The sequence below is a fragment of the Vanessa atalanta genome, chromosome 11 (genome assembly GCF_905147765.1).
Source record: "Vanessa atalanta chromosome 11, ilVanAtal1.2, whole genome shotgun sequence".
Taxonomy (NCBI): Eukaryota; Metazoa; Arthropoda; class Insecta; order Lepidoptera; family Nymphalidae; genus Vanessa; species Vanessa atalanta.
This window is the reverse complement of record NC_061881.1, coordinates 9,070,552-9,092,533: the sequence shown is the minus strand read 5'-3', so window position 1 is coordinate 9,092,533 and position 21,982 is coordinate 9,070,552. Positions and strand designations below refer to the sequence as shown.

The window sequence follows — 21,982 nt, the reverse complement described above, 5'->3', positions numbered from 1 at the left end:
TCAAGGTCATTAAACTTTTATTTAATTCAGACAATTTTCCAGGGTAATAATAAAAATAATAGATTTTTAGAACATTTATTTCCATTTTTTATGTAATTCTAAGTTATTTTAAGCTTATGGATAGTAAAAAAAATATTATAGGTACAATGTACATACTACAGCATCAATACATCTTTTTTTGTTTTTTACTTACAAATTCTCTTATAAAATCAATGGCATATTTTTTATGTTAATACTATTTCTATATTGAATTTTATAACAGTCTATTTTGAATATTAGTCTAGAATTAAATAAATATACATCTCTTATTTTACTAATTTAAAAAACTACAGGCGATTAATGCAATAGTGTCCCAAAAATATTTAAGTAAAATAATAGTCATAGCTACAGCACATAATGAATTATTATTTTTTTTTTTGCTATTTGTCGTGACCAGATTTGGGCCATATCACACTTTAGAGCCACAAGTATTTTTATAATATTTACTGAGTTTTGCAAGTAACTGTTGTGCTGCTCACTTTCTTCTTGAAATATTCGCACTGGGGAACGGTCAAAATGAATTCCGAATCTGGAGTTTTCGTGTTCCAGGACCTATTAATGTTGACTCTGTACTTGCATTTATAATCCAATTCGTAAATTTCAAATGAGTTTTGCTGAAAATGGAAATAACAATTCAGTATAATTGTATAAATACAAATTAATTTAATCTTTACAAAATAAATAATCGTAATTTACTGTGTTGCGTTTCCCTGTACATAACAACGGCTTACAGTCGCTTAGACCCTGACATTTAAATGATTTGAATACCTATTATAATAATCTCTAATCTTATCTAGTAATCGATCGTTTTTATTTTAATTATTATTCTACCTACTACTCTATTATCTCGTATCGTAACATATAAATTATACTTACTCTAAAATCAATAACAATGAGCAATACTAGGTTATAGGCGTACTAGGTATATGCCTTAACATTACAGTAACTATTTTTATATATATATATATTTTAATTAAAGTTTCCTTTTTTACTGTTTCCATACATTGGTAATTGATTTAATTGACGAATTTAATTTACAAACCTCGGTAATTGCCGATAACTCCTTCAATTCCTTAACTGGGTGTTGGCATGCTATGATTTTCCAATGCACGAAATACCTGTAATAAATATATGTAAATTAGTGAAACTAACGATCCTAGTTTTTTTTTTATAAATTTCATGTACCTGATCATACACAGTGAGTTGGCAAAAGTGCTAAATGTAATCTTAATCTTTTAAGAGTTAGACCTCTCGTTCGTTTTTAGTACAATATTTATTTAAGTAGGTATTACTATTGTTATCGATCTTTTATATAGAGGTTGACTTTTAATGTACGTAACAACATAAGAGGCAACCTTGTTAACAAGTACCAAGAGTATAGTATTTTATATAATTTCACAATACGTATTTTTTTATGAAATTGGTGGGTGGAAGGAAGCTCAATTCTTTTGATGGTAAGTGGTCATCGTTGTCCATAGAAATTGACACCGTAAGAAATATTATTCCTACTCCGGTAATTCGCCACCAACTATGAGAACCAAGATGTAATGTCCCTTGTCAAAGTACGTCTTTGAATATGAATATGTGATGGAAGCCTAACATAAAGTATTATGCAGTAGGTAAAAGCAATTTGTTTACCTTTTACGCCCTTTGGGTTGAAATCCGGGCTCCCATGAAATTTTCGCTTTAATTTTATGGTCCAACCATATGAATTTGTTTAATTTTACACCCTTGATACTCTTTTCGTCTTTTCTTTTAGTAAGAGCTTCCGGTGGATGTTCTATAAAGAAATAATTGTTATTACAAACATATTATCACGGTTATAGTTACGTCGGTAATATTCGTTGCTATATACGTCTTCTAGTGGTAAAAAATTTATAAATATTTAAACGCACTTATTAGGAAACTTGCGTGTTTTCCTGATAAATTTTTCATGCGATTATATTCCAATTAACCAAATAACTAAAACATGATGTGTGTATGAAATTGTATAAAGGCGAGTTTTTTTACCTTCTGTTGCGCTCGTGGTATTGTAAAATATAGCCGCTTTGTCACTTCTTAGTTTCCCGAGACCGAATAAGCTAATAGTTTGGACTTGGAGGAAATACATCGAATTGGGTTGTAAGTCGTTAATTTCTACGTAGGTTTGATCCTGAAATCATTTGTTAATCGGTACAATAAATTAAACTATAATAATAAGCAAATTAATTTTCATTTAACTTAATGGAAGATTACAATATTTGCTGCAATGATGAAATCGTTAGTGACCTACCTTTGGAACAGTTTGGTGATTGACAAGCACTGAATCCAATTCCCCTCCTAACCCTCGAACACGTCTGCTCCAGAAAACTTTATAACGCATTACAGGTAAATCAGAACGAGGTTCTTTCCATTCTAGTCTTACTGTTACTGTACCTGTGGAAATTAATACTATCGATGACACATCAACTTATATGTACCCCTTTAAAATTAAAGGAAATAAAATCAATCAAAAACAAATTCTGGTAATTATATTTTCATTACAATTATTACAGAATAGAACCATTGTTTTTTTTTTAAGTTGAAATGAAAAATATTATGTAGTGTTTGGATAACTTCTATCATTCTTACCATTATCTGATCGCACTGGTAAAACTTTAAGTTTCTTAGGTGGAGGCGGTGGCCTTGGTCCCTTACGTGGGGTGAACGGTGAACTTGGTGCAGAGTATCCTCGGGTACCCGACGAACTAACGGCAGCTACACGAAACCGATACCATCGACCGGGTTTCAGAAGATTTCGGAGAGATACTTTTGTCCTAGATATAAATATGTTTTAAAGCATTAAACATAATATCAATATAATTGGCAATTAAGCTTAAAATTAAAATAAATAATTACACTCAAATATTAAAAAATCGGAATGATTATCCAAACAAATAAACAACAGTACAATTATTACTATCAAACATAACCTTTGCTAAATAGTAATCGGCCTTTGGCAAAGAATACAAAACCTCACTGAAAATATAAGCTAAGTTCAATTTGATTGACGTTCTACCACAACGGGTTTAAGCAAATATTTAACAAAAAATTGTTTTCAAAATTCGTTTCTACGAAACTACCAGGTACCAAAGCAAATGGTTCGATATGATCTGTTTTGCAACATGCATCATCATTCCGGTTAATGCACGCAACAAGGAAAAGTGTATAGAAAGCATTTTTGCATTTAATGACCACTTGTGTTTTAATGAAGAATGTCATTTAGCACTTGAAGATGGTAAAAAATATTCTATAGTAATTTTTTACACAAAAAATATACGATGTTTACAGATGACTGTATCTAAACAATATACCTACATAAAACGAGTAAAAACGACAAATGAAATAACACGAGTTTACTATGTGTGCATACGTTTCATCCATTTTCGATATGACTCAAAGAAAGTAAATAATTTATTTTTTTATCTCTATTAAACTTACATCTTGTGAGAAGAAACACATCTAAAATATATACTTTTTCTAATTAAAGCGACCATTATTTGAACTGTTCTGTAATTACATAGTTCTAGTAATTAATTAAATCAAAGTCAATTAACGTATAAAATTAAAGTGGAGTTACGTCAAATATTATATTGATTATTTGAAGTCCACAACACGAAATCGTAATGTTTACACATATACGAAATTTTTCAATAAGTTTTTATAATTGATCATAATCTTGTAAACAAAGGAGAATAAAGAAGTTAATAACACGGACTATTTTGAAGGCTGGTATCCGGGTTCGATTACCGATTCAAGTGTCTGTGCCGGAACTGGCATAGTAGCATGTTCTCTGTTATGGCTTTATGAGTGTTATTTATGTCCATGCTGTTTCTGACCTTCATACTAAGTAATACATTTTGAAATCTATCAATCAGACAATGCATTAATAATTTTGAATGTTCAGAGACAACGTATTGAATTAATAATGATTTTGTAAAATATGTAAATATTATTTTATAAAAGCACAAGTCATATTAATTTTTAAAATGATATTGGTGCAAAGTTATGTACGTCTATATTTGATAGGCGAAATTCCGAATAAGATGTTTTTATAAACGATAAGCAGTAGACAATATTTGTACACTTGAGGTGTGATCAAATAGACGTAAATCTGTGACGTACTTTGAATATTTTATGAATGAATAAAACCCAAGCAAGCTTCATAAATTATTAGCAGAGCTTCTTAAACAGTTAAACAAATGCCTTTAGTTAAAGAAATATATAAGATTAAATTACCAATAACAATATATTACATTCAAAATCAGACGTTAATTTTCTTACTTATTGGTTCTCAGTATAAGATTCCAATCCCCAAGCCTTTCTTCTTCATACTTTGGTCCTAAATGGTGTTGTTCTTCTAAAATGTACAAAACTCGACCTGGAACTGCTCTTGCTGCGTCCCCTACGCCGTCTGACCACTTAATCTGTACCGCACGGCGTCTTTCTTTTACCTCGTCCATCGCTGGGAGAGCTGGCAGGCCTAAACATAAACATCTAATTTAAAGAGCAATGAATACTTAATATTTGTTTCATACCGTTCTTAAAATTGATTTAGTTTTTTACATTCAATTTATAATAATTTTGAAACAGATTAAACAATCAGTAGCTTTATTTATTTCTAATCAGATTCATAAAAGTAAGTGGTCTACTTTGTTACCTACATATTTTTTCTTTGTTAAGCCTTATTTGATTTAACTCCATTGAGCAATGAACTACTTTCTGTTAAAAGATTAATAAAAATAAACATTTTATCTTTCTGCAATTGAACAAAGTATTTATTAGAAAATATATCCTCCTCGTGACTAATTGACCCTTTTATGAATGATATTGCGATAACCTAGTAGTTAATCCAAGTGCATTTATTTTATCGATTATCTTGGACTAGATATTCGCAAGTGATAAATATTTGTTAAGGCAATAAAAATATTAATCGCTTTCCACTTAACTTTTAGCTAGTTTATGTACATATGATGTTGAAATAATTGTTTTCTAACTTTAGAAACCTTAGTAAAGTTGTCCAGACTTTTATTTATTACTGATTATTACCTGGTAAGTTCAAGAGGTCCACAGGTTCACTGCATATGGAACTACAGCCATGTTTGCAGCAACGTTGAGTACCATCACATTGTGAGTCCTGGTTGCAGGCTTCAACGCAAGCAGCCATCCATCTAGGATTGTCTCCATCGGGGCAAGTTCCTGGTTTTCGTTCTTGGGAGCGACATGTCGAGCGACACTATTTAAAAAGATTTAGGGTAATTGTGGATAACTAATCACAATTTGAGAAAAATCGTATTGCCGATTTTTTGTCGAAATTAATCATCGATTATTGTTCGATATAAATACGTTTTAAATTAATACGTACAAAAAAAATTGTAGTAATATTATACAATGCGAAATTCTTTCCATAAAACCTCGTTATTCGGTTACGTATATTTGATAAGAAAACATGTTCAATTCTTCACTTATTAGTGTTTGGAAGTTGAAATTACTAACGAGTAATAATTATTGAGTATATGTGAGAATAGTCTCACGCTTACGCAAACAAAAACTAGATCTCTCTTTTAATGAGACACAGCTCAACAGTCAAAGGTAACACAAAGTATTTGTTCGTTTTTACTAATCACACATCTTCTATTATGGTACAGTGGGAATCTATTCAAACTATTTTCTGCACAATATTTTTAACTTGATAAGGACATTCGAGCAAAATGACCACCTCAAGGAAAGTGGACTTCACAAGTCGTATACTGGCACTGTACCTTGTGCCTAAAATTGCACGGGCATAGTTACCATTCAAATCGGAAGACAACAATACAATATCTCGTTTCAGCGGTTGTAAAATAGTAGATAAATGGATGGTATCCACCTAGACTGGCCTTATTATGGTTTAATGGATTAAACAATATTTATAATATATAATTATACTCAAATTATTTTGCATATTATTTAAACCAGCTTAGATATTAATTATACCTTTAGATCAACAAAAAATATTTCATAGCATATAAATAGGTGACAAGACGTCTAAACGAGCTATCTCGTTTGTTTTTTACAAATCTTTATTGTCACAACCAAAAAATAACAATAGATAAGCTATATGAAATGCAAAAGACGAAGGACAATGGTTTGAATGAATAATCTTAAAATGAGAATCTCATTATGCAACAGAAACGCGGTATTAAAACCAAACATTAGCCATCGTAAAGCAATCTTCGTAGAAAGCCCGTAAGAACAAGAAGGTACATTCAGCGTCAGACAGGTTCATTAAAAGAACATAATTAGCGTCCTCGCATTTAAAAACATAATGGCTCCTTTGAAGTCCTACGTGACCCAACTACGAAACTACCTTCATAATTGTGATCCTTACTCCCACAGTATAAAGAGTACTTTGCAATAAACCACAAGTCTCATTAGAATTTAAGAGTAAATTTGTGGGTCCGGTAAATACGGGTACGTGATGTGATCCTTTAATATGTACAATTTTTTTTCTTAATCAAAATGAAAGCATAGTTAATAAGAATAACAATATCTGGTTCTATTAATACACATTTGTTATGATTCTTTAATAACTACAGAACAGCGAGGTCGAAATTGACGAAATCGATTTGATACACTTTTTTTAAACACTGTAGAAACTATTTCTAAGTTATTATTTTTTTAAAGGGATACTGTCAGAAATTTGTTGTCTATTCATCCTGCATAGCATTTTGGAGTGAATTTATTCCTTTGAAAACATTTGTTACAGCTCCGGATTAAGCCAATAAAACAATTGTTAAGTTTTAGCACCTCCGGGCTGGTGGTAGTGTACAGCGTTAACCTAGCCATGTCTAGCGGTTCTACATCTTAATTATCATCTCAGGACTTCTCGTACTAAGCAATACTTAATAAATAAAAAATAAAACAAATGAAAAAAAGTAACAAAATAAACTGCATACCTATTCATGCAACAGAAGTTTCAAGTTTTTGTTGTATTTTATGTCATACTCACAATAATTTTTATTACTAACCTATTATATTATGAAAGTAAGGGAATAGGGAGTTCACCATTATTACCACCATTATTACCACCATGCTTACGGACTATAATAATATATCATCTACAGTTAGCTAATCTCTATTGAGATTAGTCCCTCAGTTGTCGTCACATTTAAATAAATAAAAATGAGTGCCTGTATACTTTCCTAATCTAAAAATCCGATTGTGATGAAACTTTAGTGAATTATTCTCCGAACGCCCGTTAAGGTTCCTAGGCCAAAATAAAACATTATTTTTTCTTTCTACTTTTTATGCAGACGAAGATGAAGATGAAGCCGGAAAGAAAATAAATAGTAACGTATTAGTAACAAATCAAAGTAAATAATTAGGCTGATATGAGTTGGAAGGAAGAAGGCAGGTCAAACGTAAACGTAAATGAAGTAACCAAATGGTACAAACCAAAAGCAAAGGGTACAGTGATATATGGCATAATAAATGATTGCGTTTTAATAGACAATCAGTATTATGACCAATTAGTTAATACCCGTTGGTATTTACTTATATTTAAATAGATTTGTCCTGCTTTGCTTTGGCTTACAAGTCAGTGTAAAATAAAATCAAGTATGTTATGAAAAAATTAAAAGTAATTCATATTCGGCTAATATTTAGTTAATTCACAAGTTAAGCAGGCAAATTGAAATTGTGATTAAAATCAGCTTGAATCACAATTATGTGTAATATTAACACAGTTTAATAAATAACACTAAAATGTTCACTAATTTAATTTCTTATAATTCTTATAGATATTAAATTTTTATTAATTAAATTAAATTATCGAATATTGTGTGACAAAATATTGATTTCTATTTTTAATATTTTCAATCGATAATATCTTGAGTCCGAATATTTCATTCAAATTTATTATAAAAGAAAACAATTTTTGAGACATGAACCTGTTCAGTTATTAATAAAAAAACCGGCAGTCAAGCGTGAGTGGGATTTGTCGCTGAAGATTTCGTATAACTGATTGATTTTTCTCAGTGGCAAAAATAGGACGGAAAAAAAGCAATATTAAAAAAAAGAAACAAATGAAAAAAAGTAACAATATAAACTGCATACCTATTTATGCAACAGATGTTTCAAGATTTTGTTGCATTTTATGTCATTCTCATAATCATTCCTTATTTTATTACGTAATTATATAGTATTACTAAGAGTCATCAGTACATTTGTAAATCTTTTTCTAATTTGTCGCACCCAGCCTTTTAACGATTGATCAAAGTATTTTTTTAGTAAGTGCGTTTATACACAAACACAGTAAACGAAAAGTTTTTGAAAAACGAATTGAAAACTCGTATCCTGGTACAGGTATGTTAAAATTAAAAGGAGGATATAACGTTATTGTTTTAGCTTATAACTCTTAATCAGGTATACCATCGCACATTTCATAAAAACCGATGAGTTTCTTTCGCCAATTTTTCTCAGGTCTTGGATAATTTAAATTTCGAACCGCTGTTTGTTTTTTTATTACTAAACAAGAAAGCGGTTTTCTTCTTCATCAAACAAAAAAATGACTTTGATTAATTATTACGTTGCGGATTTATTTGACCCACAAATAACTTCAAAAAAAAATCATATTATTTCAGTAGGTACTAAGCTATGTAATTTGTTATGAAAATGTGTTTATAATACTTTTACGGATGTTGTTTTATTTCGATTTTATTATTAATAATTATGAACCCTAAAAATATTTCAACAAACTTGGTAATTCAATATATATACAAGCTCTGATTTAATTAAGAGTGGAACTAATTTACTTACAAATTAGCAATTTTGGCGATGATAAATATTAACAAATTAATTAATATAGAGCATTTTCTGTGTGAAATAAAAGAGTAGGTACGCCGTTTTTTTTAAATAGTTAATGGACAAAATGTTCGAATATTTAAATATTAAACGACTATTTCAATAATCAATTCTCATTAGCCATATAAATTATAGATGGAGGTACAACTTTTGAATATTATTATATAAAAATTATACATAAATAACACCATAATCAAATTACCTACTTATATAAAACACATATGAAATAATAAAAGTAATAATTTTCATAAGGTGTAATTTGTTTTGTGAACGGTACTAAGTTATCCCTTGTGTATGAAGAACTTCTGTCTATTAGATTTAATGAGAGGAAGCCAAATTATTTGTAACGGTTAAATCAAATTAGCATTAAGAATACCAGAAAAATTCTGTTTCACAATCATAAGTTTCTATAACTTGGTTAATTCAGAATACAATTTTATCATCGTACTATGTTATTAAATAAGTTTATTGTAAGAAATAACTCACCAATTAAAGGAAATAAAATCTATCAAAACGATCTCATAAATTACACTAATTCGATATTATAAAATTTAATTATCCTAAATCAGAATTCATATTCCAAATACACGTTTTTGCTGTACATACATACATACTTGAATTCTAATTATGTTATCTCTATTTTCAAACTAGCAACAATTGGAAATATAGTTAATTATATTTCTATCCTTTAGGAAATTAACTTCAAAATGCAATATGAGAACCTAGTACATTAGACTGGCAATATTTGTGGTCGAAATCAGTCACCTATTCATGGTCAGTCAGTATAGATGAGACTATTATAGAAAGAGACGATAGAGCTAGACAGATTTTAAGCAGCCCAGAAAAGGAGGCTCACATTCGGGATGGTCACTGACAATATGATGCGGAGGTATCGGCATCACTCTTTGAGACGAGCTTGATCGCATACGATCGAGACAATGCAGAGAGAGTCAGAATCGAGGAATAAACCCAGAAAATTGCCAATGACATTTTCTCTAATATCCTGACTTCTCAGGGTAGATAACTCTCCAGTTTTTCACAAAGCGTATGGAATCTTTGCACCGGACGGCCATTGAAGGGTATGTAGTGGGTAAGAACCCCACATAACCCGGATTCCTACTAAAGAGGCGGGTTACGTTTCTCATGCGTAATGAAAAACGCAATATTTAATGATAAAAAACGCAATGTTATTGGTAATAAAAATAAACATTATTCAACTATACTAAATACGTAAAACAATGAATTCGGACATGATTCCATAAACAACACAAAATCTCAATTATAGTTTCTATTTTATTCCAACTTTTAAATTTTAACAAATATTTTCGTGTATATCGTGAATTTGTCTAAAATTCTTATTTAAAAAAAATGTGCTTAATTAAAGAAAATTTATTATCAGAAGTTATTATCGAGGCAGGCGAAAGAACACTTACGTTACAGTTAAATTACAATGAATAGAATATTACCTATTAAGGAAGAGAAAGAGGCTATTACACGAAACATTAAATGTAAAAATATTAATTTTAAATGCATGTTGCCAATAAAATTTTGCGCAGTAAATACTACTTTATTTATACTCTATATAATAAATATTTACACAAACGATAAAATACTACAAACGTGCATAGAAAAAACATATCGATTGCGTTAAATTTATAAATAGAATTTTTAATAAAAAATAATTTGTAATTTTAAATGTTTTGATAACAATAAAAGACTGATTAATAATAATAAAACGCCTTTATATAGGTTTAATCAGATTTTTAAGATGCATACTCTTATTTAAAAATTTATTCTTTTTATTATTTTATATTTGTGATATACGAATATAATTTTTATGTTTATTATTTAATAGTATAAAAATGTAAAAATTGTTTGTTAGTAAGAAGGCGGCAATCTTCGGAATATTAATAATGATATGTATATATAATATTTATATAATATCATTTTTTTTTAATAAGTTGCACCCGAGCGAAGCTGGGGTAGGTTGATAATTTTATATGACGTAATTTAAATTGAATCATTATTGAATAATAATTATAATCTTACCTGAGATTTCGTTTCCTTGCTTGCATCAATGCATATCAAGTCGCAACGTGTCTTCGACAATGGATCTGTTTGCAATCTCAAAAACCTTTTCGTTTTCGCTAAAGCTTCGGGCATCAACAGAACCGCAACAAATACCAAAATAATAATCGATTTCATTTTGATTAAAGTTTTCCTTAATAAATCTTATTCGATTATTCTAGAGTCTAGACGATTATTTGTAACATCTGTAAAAAAAATTAAAATCATATCTTGCCTTAATGAAAGGCAATAAAGTCTGCGTAATGACTAATAAACACCGACATCGTATAATCTAACTAGATTTAATAACGATTAAAGATTTTTATTTCAAAGAATCATTATTATGGGAGATTTTAAAATTGTATCGCATAAAACGAAACATGACGCTCGTTTTATTTTTCATTTAATTAGGCGTTTGCATACATCGTTGTCGTAAACGTAGATTTTAAAATAATCACAATTTAACACATCTTATTCTTGAATTAAAATTATTGATTAATTTAAAAATAATGTTACGCGCGTTAATTAATTCTTGCGATAATACAAATATACTTTGCGTGTCCAACTTAAAACACAAGAAAGCTTTTATTGTTTTTATTTTTAAATAATTCAATATCACGATTTTTACAATGTTAATCACCTCATCAAATCCGAAATCATTCATCGATGAGTCAATATTTCGAAATCAACTGGACAATATCTCATTTCGATCTCAAAGTGTCATTGAACCGGCGTTTTATCGTGAGTGCGTTGGGTGGCAGCGCGTTCACAACGTTTGAAATACGCGGTACGACTGAGTGCGCGTACGCATCACAAGCAACTTCGTGTCCCTACTTCATTAACACTCATCGCCGATGCTTTCCTGTACAGCTATGACGGAAGGTTGCTTCTACCAAGCCGGTTTCCTAATTAAAAAATGAATGTCGTCTTCCTACTGGTAGCGTTTTGATGTTTTCAAATGCAGTCATTAACTTCTGCCGTTTGTTTGTCTGAAAGATTTCAGGCGTAAGTATTTTTTTATAATAATTTATAATAGTTTATACTCACTAAATATTTATTTTCATAACAATCATATCTAACTTATTGAATAATATAGCTTTCTTTTAAACATATACCATTTCAAATAAAATAGCATTACTTTTTTAGAATATTTAAATCGGTATTTCTTGTTCTAAATATCTTTCATGTTCTACTCTTGAAAAAAGAAGAGTACGCATTTGGGCCCCGTTATCGGACGATCCTATCAATCCGTAACCCACGAAAGGGCGATTCCAGAGAACAGAAGCACTAATTAAGCTCTTGAAGGGCATCCGGCCCTACAGCAATCAACCGGTCGTTGCTACTCCTGGTCTTTGTGATATATATGTATTTTTTCGTCTTTTTCTACTCAAAGGCACGCGGCTAATGAGACAGTTTGTTTTGTTGCGGTTCGCTGAAATCTAAGCCAATAAATTATTATACAATGTTTTATGTCGCACGTTTGTCACATTTTTCGATATGATCAAGCTATTTTCACTTCTAAGTTAGTCAATTATGGTTTAAATTTCTTTAATGTCATCATAGTCTGATGTTTTGTTTCTTTATTCAGAGACATGATGAGGACAAGCAATGACCGCAACTTTGTTTATTTAAATTTATATACACATATAAAATATTATTCGATTACCCGAGATCTGAGATAAGTGAATGTCGATTTGGCCGATGATTCGAAATTAGTTACTAGTAAGCTACGTAATACGTCGATATAGTTTTAAGAAAAGCGAAGAATGCGGGCGAACCTAAGGGAACAGATAAAGATGTTAATACTTATCTCAATTCGTATATCGCAGTAACATATCTCGTAAATCCGAGGATATAATCGATTATCGCGATTTTTTACTTTTTTATTATTATGCGTCAAAAAGCTTAACTTTAGGCCAGCCTTCGTAGTTTGCGCGTATTGTAATATCTATTAACCATACCGATATTATCCAGAGATAAGTTTTATGGGTTGCTTTCTATTCGAGTCACGAAAAAGTATATTAATTTACTTGACAAGACTAATTGTCACCATTGAGCAATTTTCTAGTTGTAAATAATAAAATGAAACTGAACGTGGACAATTTGTGTATCTTGACAATATATAACAGAAGAAAAAATTTGCAAATGATGAAAATTGTAAGGGAATAATAAATTGAAAATAACAACTTAACCTTGTTAGACATTCGATTTTGTTTTAGACGAATGAAAAAGAAGAGTATGTTTTTGTTTATGTTTGTGTATGATTTTTATCTTAAAATTTTATGCCTGGATAATTCGTAGATCGTTCTATATAGAATGGAGCACTGAGACATTTTTTTTTAAATATAGGTAGGCTGGAGCCATATCAATATTTCAATTAAAAATAGCACAAATAAAAGTTTGTTGCTTTTCAGGTTATTTATTCTAATTATATTATATTATATTTTTGCCCGCCAAGCCCAAAAGCCAACCCAGTATTGCCTCATTTTAAAATGTGTCAATACTGTGTTGACTTTTGTGTACGAGCGCAGAAATCACTTAAAAATAAGATTTTGTTTTCGAATTTAAACATTTATCGTTAAAATTATTTACAACGTTAGGGAAACAGTACAGCTATAAAACGCTTAATGGCAATTTTACAATAATGTCGCTCGATGACTCCGCGGTTACTCTGCGGGGTATTTGTCATGACTGAAGTCTTTCATTACGAATCGTCCAGAAGAAGCTATAATATGCGTTATCAAATTGACAGGCAACATTATTTATTACAAATTGATCAGACTTTGACAGATTGAATTGACATATAAACAAATGCAACGTACAGACATTTCATTTAAAGTTTTATTACACATAGAAGGTTATGGAAGGTCGTTAATGGATCTTTTTTTCTTAGGACATATTTAGATTATTAAATGTAAAAAATATATCGAAAAACATAAAAGGTTATTCGGTTCAATAAATATATACGTCATTCATATTGTACTGTTAATGCTCCTTCGGGATTTATTACTTATAAATCATCTTTTTATCATCTCAATGTTGCGACGAACATTTAATAGCTTATGAGTCATTTGCTTTTAGTATTATTGTATTAATAATTATTTAACTTCTTGGATGTTATCAAAAGAATCAAATCAAATGTTAGTATTTTTTTTTATTTGTGATAAGCAATGCAATTCTGTTAGAATTAACTTCGTTTTTCATTCACGAAATGTTGTAAGTTTATTTGTTAATGTTCTGAGTGAGTGTATGATTGATGGCACACCTTGGGAATTAAACGATCGCCTATTGGCTTTTTCTATTCATATTAAATATATGTAATAAATTAGTTTGACAAAAAAAAGACCCGCTGAGTTTCTTTCGTCGGTTCTACTCAGGTCAGGGTGTTTCCTTTTCCAAACCGGTGGTAGTGTTTATTTGTCTATTAATAAGTAATTGTAATGCTTCCCTATTGAATTAAGGAATTTGAGTTTGAGTTGACAATGTTGCCGACTTACGGTAAAACGACATTTTAATTCGTGTATCCTACAGATTTTATGATTACTAAAGTTAGTGTCGTATATTACATTAAGACATTTATAAGTCGTGTTCTCAGTTCGATACGAGTTTAAGCTTACATGCCTCTGAAGATGTCAGATGAACGAATGGGCTATCTGATATGAATGGTCTATACTATTTTATGAAATTTAAGCTACAATAAGTCAAACCAAGCTCTTCTTAATAGAATGTCATGAGAAAAGTAACTATCTGTAAATAACCCACTGCCTGGGTTAATGCCTCCTTTCCTTATAAGGAGAATACTTATTGAGGCATTAAGGTGCAACGCTGCTCCAATGTGAATTAGTGGGAACACAATACGAGGCAGATGATCATCTGACATAAACAGGTTTCTTAACAATGTTTTCCTTCACCGAGCACGAAATGATTTATAAACACAAATTAAGTATATCGGTGGTGCTATTCCGGATTTGAATCAGCGATCTTCAGTTAAGATTCACCTTTCTAATCACTGGTCCATCTTGGCTTATTTATACATTTGCATTTAATCGTTTGCCCTTGTTTTATTACTCATAACTATTTAATTTAAAAGTAAATTCGCTCCTCCCAACTCCAGTAAGCGTTCATCATCACAGAGCAGGTTTTCCTACAAAACTATGATGATACGACCATAGAATCGGTAATTGAATGGACTGACTATTATACCCGAACATATCGATATAAATTGACGAGTAATGACGAGCGAACAGTAGTGACGAAATATAAACAATTGAATTTTAATATCAGTACATTAATGCATGCGAACGGAAAATCAAAAAAAAACCTATCGACTAAAACGTAAAATGTTCCATACACACAACGATGACGTTCTAAATAAGTGCAGACCACACAAGAGGCACAAGTCACTTGCGTATTCCGAGCCTTTAAATCGACAACAACATCTGGCTTGACTCTTAATACTCGTCCTCTCCTGGCTGCTGTCAAGCATGTAAAATTACAAAAGAGGACGCCTTAACTCAACTCCAAAAATTATATAGATTACACTCTATACTTTATGTAAGAGGAATAAGGAGATATATATATTTTGTGGTATAGGAAAGCGGACGGGCGTGGTGTCCACCGGCCATAGACATTGGCGCTTTAAGAAAAATAACCTATTCCTTCCTATAAACCATTATTTACACACTAATCACACCAATGAAAGGTTTTGAATATTAATAATTGTTTTTACGCATTTTAAAAATGCGATGAAATTTTCTTGGTGGTAGGGCTTTGTACAAGCCCGTTTGGGTAGGTACCATCCACTCATCAGATATTCCACCGCCAAACAGCAGTACTCAGTATTGTTGTTTTCCGGTTTAAAGGGTGAGTGAGCCAGTGTAACTACAGGCACAAGGGTTGTAACATCTTGGTTCCCAAAGTTGGTGGCGCATTGGTGATGTAAGGAATGGTTAATATTTCTTACAACGCCCTTGTCTATTGGCGGTGGTGACCACTTACCATCAGGTGGCCCATTTGCTCGTCCACCTACCGATATCATAAAAACTAACATAAAACTAGAATACACATCCATAACTTAGATTACGAAATATATTTGTATATTTCACTACAGACCATTTAAAATCGCTTCGAATAATAATAATTATATACAACTTCCTTTATTTATTATTATTTCCTTTAAGTAATAAGTACTAACATTGCCGCGTAGTTTTTTAACGTTAATGTGTATGCGTCCTTATTGTTATTTGTAATTGCGCAAGTTCCTGATTCTTCACAGGCTTTCACTATGCCCATACCTTAATTACTTACATAATTGCATATAATTACACATCACTCGATTTATAAACGATTATATGAAGCAGTGTACGTTAATTGAATTCATAAGAACTTCGTTCATCGTTAAGACAGCGTTTTAAGATGGATATTTGATTTGTAATAAAAAAAGGATCGTTATATTATCGTTCTATATTTAGAATACTAGCACCACAAAACAAGTTTACATGTTCATACTTAAAAAAAAAACATAATTAATAATGATTAATCAATCATTAACAGCCATAAACGCACAAGTTCATTTGAATAAAAAAAGACGGCCGATTTAAAATGATGTATCCAACTCTTTTTAACGATAATGCTCGTTCTGTAAGAATAACTACGTATCTTAACGAAGAATATTAAGTACAGTAAACGGTAGTTATATTAAAGTTAATTTATTAATTATTTTGGATTTTATATAAAGCAAACAGATGTTATAACAATTGCATCCATGAATTTTATTTATGTTGAAAAGGCATAAAAGCATTCAACTATACATATTTAAATAATTATATTATATATTTTGGTATTGTAAACAATACGTTGAAAAAAATATGGTATTAAAATATTCCTTATCGTGTGTGTCTCTTGAAGAAGAGGAGATACTTTTGCGAAATGCATTTTTTTAAACGTACAAAAAAGAATTTTACTTTGATTTTTTATATGCGTTATAATTCAGTCATTTAACGAATCCCAGTACATACAGACAAAAATCTATTTATTTTTTAGCAGTGGTAGCAGCTGCGGTTGTTCCTGCAGCAGTGGTGCCACCAGCAGCAGTTGTCGGAGCGAGTGTAGTAGGACCATTGGCGAAAGGTGGTGCTTGTCCATTTTGATTTTGAAGAGCGTCCAAGCCGAATGACCATATACCGTTTGTGTTGATCATGCTGAGGTTCATTCCATTTGAAGGCGCTGAAAAATATAAAGTAAATAAATAGCCCGATGTTAAAGAATTAGAAAAAAAAAAAAACTGATATTTTAGCGGAATTTTTAATGGGAATTGCAATACGGGAAAATGGTGGAAAATTCTTTTGATCATTTCACGCGATTGAGAAAATCGAAACGAACCAACTGTAGTGATCTTTATTGTAATTTTAATATGTAAATTATACTTATGGTTTTGATGAATAAATGTATACTATAATTGAGTGGGCGGAACAATTTATGTCATGGTATAAGCTCATGGATCCGAACTGCTATCAGAAAGAATCGGCGAGATAGATTCTCTCTTTACTGATCACCAAATAGATATTATAAAACCTCGCGTGACGTGAGATTAAGCCTAGGACCTCGAGATCTGCGGTTTTATACCCTAACTATTAGACTAACGAGGCAGTTAAAGTTTGTACACCCTATATATCGCATGCTTTAAATACACATATTGATAAATTAAAAAAAAAAAGCATATTTTTTTATTAAATGTAGGTACTATTTAAAGAGACACCACCTAGATAGATCCGCTCAAGTGAAGCGGTATAAGGTATCCAAATAATTTAAGTTTTATATTATTTTTAGCGTTAGTTATATTTCATCGGATAAGTAGATAACACTCAAAAAACAAGACAAAAATAAAATGGTTTCAAAAAAAGGAATAACTGAACAGATCATTGAGATTATTTTCTGAAACGTACTCTTAAGTCAGATAAACACAGTCCCTAATCAGAACGCTGATTGGCCGAATATTGCGTTATAGACAAATTGACTACCAATGGCTCTTGATTCGCGTTTCAGAAACCCGGAACGGAAGTAAGAAAATTTTAATTGTCAAATCTTGACAGTTGCTTTGCCTAAATAGATATAATGAATACTTATAATAACCTCCAGGCTAAGTCGGCTTTTATATATAAATATGTTCCTATGATTACATACTATTGTCGTCATCCTACCTAGGCTTTGTTTTACGAATACAGAAACAATAGTTTGAGGAGACAATGAATACAAATAAGGAAAAAAGCATGTACATTTCTCGATTGTTTTCTACTTCGTAATTGTAAGTGTTTCAATATTCATTTTAATCTTATAGAAATGTATAACAATGGGGCTATATTCAAACTATGTTAAAATTAATTCGAAATAAGATAATACACATGACAAAGGGAGCGTGAGATTAATATTTGTTGATCTTAAGTAAAACATGGTAACAATGTGGAATTTATAAGCATACTTGAATAAAGTATTTCACCTAAAAGAAGAAAAATACATTTTAACAATTCACAATTCGTTTGAAATATATCATTTACTTATTAAATGTTTTTTCTTAGTTGTATTATCATATTAGCTTGCGTCAAAATGACTGTTACTGTAACTTTTGGTGATTAGAAATGGTTTAACGCGTATTAGACCGGGATATGATGACACAAAATACTAGGTCATTTGTACCAGCATGGCGGTTCTTCAGGAGTCTAATTACGTAAAGGCAAAAAGGAAAATGATGGTCATAGCGCTCGCACCGGTGGCCCAATCGCGTGGGCGTTACAAGAATAAAATAAGAATAATACATTGCTTTCTGAGATTATTTTAAAGTCAATTTTATTTCCAAGTCTGATTTGCTTTGTACTGACTTACGACAGAAAGTGAAAAAATATTGCACCAATTTTTACGCACATTCCGCCAAAAGGATATTACGGCGGTCGGCGACCACAATTTAAAAAGCTTAATATAATAAATATATTTTGATTTCTTTACTCTCGTGGGAATTAAACTTCAAAGTGATCACTCGCAGCACCTATTTACATGCTTTTTGAGGCAAAGGATTGGGTCGTTGCCAATTCTCAACTTCATGCTCTCATTGAGACACCTTTGACAGAAAGCGTTTTAGCTGGACACGCGACCTTGCGACCTCGCTACCTTGTCTTATAGCAATATATTTTAGTAATCTTCTTTCTCCATGAATCTTTAACTACATATATTATTATGGAAAATATCTGTAATATTTAGATAAATATATGTGGGATTATTGTGAGTGAAACTTTTAAAAAGTAATATTTCTTTAATAACTCCGGAATCCAAATTTACACGTCTTATCTTGCGTTACATCCTATGACAACTGTGTAGTATATCATCTTTATAAAAAAAAATCATCTAATAAGGAGGTTTAACATTAAAATAATTAACTCAAATATCTTATTATACCACATATATATCCACATATTCTTAGCTTATATACTTTAAGATAAACAATAATGAAATAAAATAATATATGTAAAAATAATACACGCAAACAACAGCAACCAACATAATATATAATACATAATACATTTTATGGTTTCGTGTTAATCCTGGTTAAGTGAAAATTTATTAAAATTCATGATACAACGAATTAACGGTTTCTACTGCAGTTGGCAACTAAGACGTAATGATTCATTGCCAACACCTTGTTACATTACTAGAAGATAATATTAATTATCAAAATAAGTACAATAAAAGCCTATTAATTAAACTCTATAATTACCTATGATCTTCTTTTTCATTTCAATGATTCAATCATTGTCTATTTGTATAGAACATACTATTTGGACAAAAATTATTATGTCAAAATTTCATACATACAAAAATAAATAGAGAGCTTGGATATGAAGTTTGAATCTTCTACCTTTAGTATAGTCACACACTTGTTCTTTCCACTGAGCCGTAACATGTGACTTTAATACCATAATTATATTTATTATCTTTATCAAAAAAGAACGTGAAACGTTCATATTTGGAAGATAATAAATAAATATAAATAAATATTGGGCAACATTACATATATTACTCCGATCCCAATGTAAGTAGCTAAAGCACTTGTGTTATGGAAAATCAGAAGTAACGACGGTACCACAAACACCTAGATCCAAGACAAAATAGAAAACTAATGATCTTTTTCTACATCGACTCGGCCGGAAACGAACCCGGGACCTCGGTGTGGCATACCCATGAAAACCGGTGTACACACTACTCGACCACGGCGGTCGTCATAAGAAGATAAAAAAAAAAAAAAATGATTGTCTTTAAGAAAAATAATCATTGAAATTTAGTATCATAAATCAATTGTTGGATCTCGTGTGTTATAAAAGGGTTACTTTCGGTATACTAAGATGTACTTACGTAGCCTAATGTTGAATTGTGATGGGGCAAAAGGTTGACGACGATTGTTGTTTGGGCGCCGTGTTGTCGGAGTACAGTCACAGAAGTCGAAATAATCATCTTCTGTACTTGAACTCGTCGTGGTTGATGATGTGTCATCGTCATCATCACAGATGAAGTCGCATATTAAATTCATGAAAAAGGGCTGAAAGCGAATATATATTTTTAATACATTTTAAATAGAAATTCACAAAAGGATAAATAAAAATTTACGGAGAGTTAAAACTAGGCCTTTCAGTCAAGTTTAAATTCAAGTTGAGTGTGACTACATACTTTTTAAGTTACACGTGCACGTGCCTAATTATTTATTAATAGTAGGTCTAACTATCAACAATTTTTTTATTACTATTTTCAATTAAGAGGTCGATAGATGAATGCTTAATATACTTTAAGGGAATGACCTATGTTTATTTTATTCCCTATATTACAGGGCGTTACATCAAACAGTTGACAATTTCTGTGATTGCAACAAAAAGCCAGCAACAATTACACTTTGTTGATGTTTTCATGTAATTAATAAGATTTTTATCAACCTAATTATAAATGATGAGTTATAATTTTTTAAGTGTCGAATGACAGTTTTCAGTCAGTCATTTTTTTTTTAAAGAGATTAGGTAACTGTACAGGAGATATAAAAGGGTATAAAGTGCGAGCGTGATCACAATATCCAGTCATGTAAAAGAAAAAGCCAATCCGTCCTGGGGTTTGAACCCAGGACCTCAGGGATTAAAGTTTAAAAGCTGACTGTTAGAACGACGAGGTAGATTAAGAATCGAACACATTACATAAAGGTACATATTACTACACAGTAAATGCATTAAGTCATGAAATAAATAAATTAGCAGAGTATCAAAGGCCACGATCTCATAACGTTCCTATTTTTTTAATTAATTTAATTTAATTAAATTCATACGAAACCTTTGAAATAATTGATTGAAACTGCACTAGTAACACTAACAAAACCACGCACGATCGTATCGAACTCATATTCGAAGTATTTTTTTATGAAAACACTGAAACGGTTCCTTTCGTTCTTATGACTACAGTTTGCGCAAGACGCCTGAAATATTAATAGGTGCTACGCATCAAAGAATAAAATATTATTCTTTTTTAATATATATTTTTTTTTATATTAGTGATAAATAATTATCTTTTTTTCTGATAATTTATTTGAACTTGTACGTTTTCGTTTCCTGAACAATTCTTATCGGAACCGTTTTTTATTTTTTACTTTAATTTAAGCCTTTTTTTATTAAGAAATGTTAATTTGAACGTTCGGACGTTAAAGGAGATTCTATTACAGGTCACAAGCGCTTGGTTTCATATTAAAAAATCATCTAACAATACTGCGTGTATCAAACAAATCTTCTAATTTATATAATATAATATTAATTAAGTTTGGAGTCTATATCACTTAATGTTTACATGATTCAACAACATTTAATTAAAATATTCTTCATGTTCTATAGTTTACCAATTGACATTGATGAGCTGCAGCGTCATAAAAAAATGAATTGAATATATGTATATATATTGATTAGATATATAATACATTTAAGAGCCGAGATGGCCCAGT

The 21,982-nt window shown here is 30.7% G+C and overlaps 2 protein-coding genes across 2 annotated transcripts; both read right to left on the bottom strand.

Moving 5' to 3' along the window:
* Positions 1 to 112: 112 nt before the first annotated feature.
* On the bottom strand, positions 113 to 11,749 carry LOC125067247 (anosmin-1). Its single transcript, XM_047675724.1, has 10 exons — positions 11,609 to 11,749; positions 10,951 to 11,174; positions 5,107 to 5,293; positions 4,342 to 4,540; positions 2,650 to 2,834; positions 2,312 to 2,454; positions 2,050 to 2,191; positions 1,678 to 1,819; positions 1,082 to 1,157; positions 113 to 653 (listed from the first exon to the last, which is right to left on the bottom strand). The coding sequence occupies exons 2-10, from the start codon at positions 11,104 to 11,106 to the stop codon at positions 483 to 485; spliced, it is 1,401 nt and encodes a 466-aa protein (XP_047531680.1). The 5' UTR covers positions 11,107 to 11,174; positions 11,609 to 11,749; the 3' UTR covers positions 113 to 482.
* Positions 11,750 to 16,931: 5,182 nt separating this feature from the next.
* On the bottom strand, positions 16,932 to 21,450 carry LOC125067276. Its single transcript, XM_047675766.1, has 3 exons — positions 21,325 to 21,450; positions 20,368 to 20,551; positions 16,932 to 17,193 (listed from the first exon to the last, which is right to left on the bottom strand). Exons 1-3 carry the CDS (start codon positions 21,391 to 21,393, stop codon positions 17,000 to 17,002), a joined length of 447 nt encoding a protein of 148 aa, XP_047531722.1. The 5' UTR covers positions 21,394 to 21,450; the 3' UTR covers positions 16,932 to 16,999.
* Between the last annotated feature and the right edge of the window lie 532 nt (positions 21,451 to 21,982).

Bases quoted from the DNA above. Each gene is read 5' to 3' on its own strand.
- LOC125067247 (XM_047675724.1), bottom strand. From the start codon at position 11,106: ATGAAATCGATTATTATTTTGGTATTTGTTGCGGTTCTGTTGATGCCC. The intron at 4,541-5,106 runs GTAATAATCAGT...GTTTATGTTTAG, and splicing joins GGACCTCTTGAACTTACCAG to GCCTGCCAGCTCTCCCAGCG. The intron at 2,455-2,649 runs GTAAGAATGATA...TAATTTCCACAG, and splicing joins ACCAGTGCGATCAGATAATG to GTACAGTAACAGTAAGACTA.
- LOC125067276 (XM_047675766.1), bottom strand. From the start codon at position 21,393: ATGAGTTCGATACGATCGTGCGTGGTTTTGTTAGTGTTACTAGTGCAG. The intron at 20,552-21,324 runs GTTTCGTATGAA...ATTCGCTTTCAG, and splicing joins TTCAATCAATTATTTCAAAG to CCCTTTTTCATGAATTTAAT. The intron at 17,194-20,367 runs GTAAGTACATCT...TATATTTTTCAG, and splicing joins ACAATTCAACATTAGGCTAC to CGCCTTCAAATGGAATGAAC.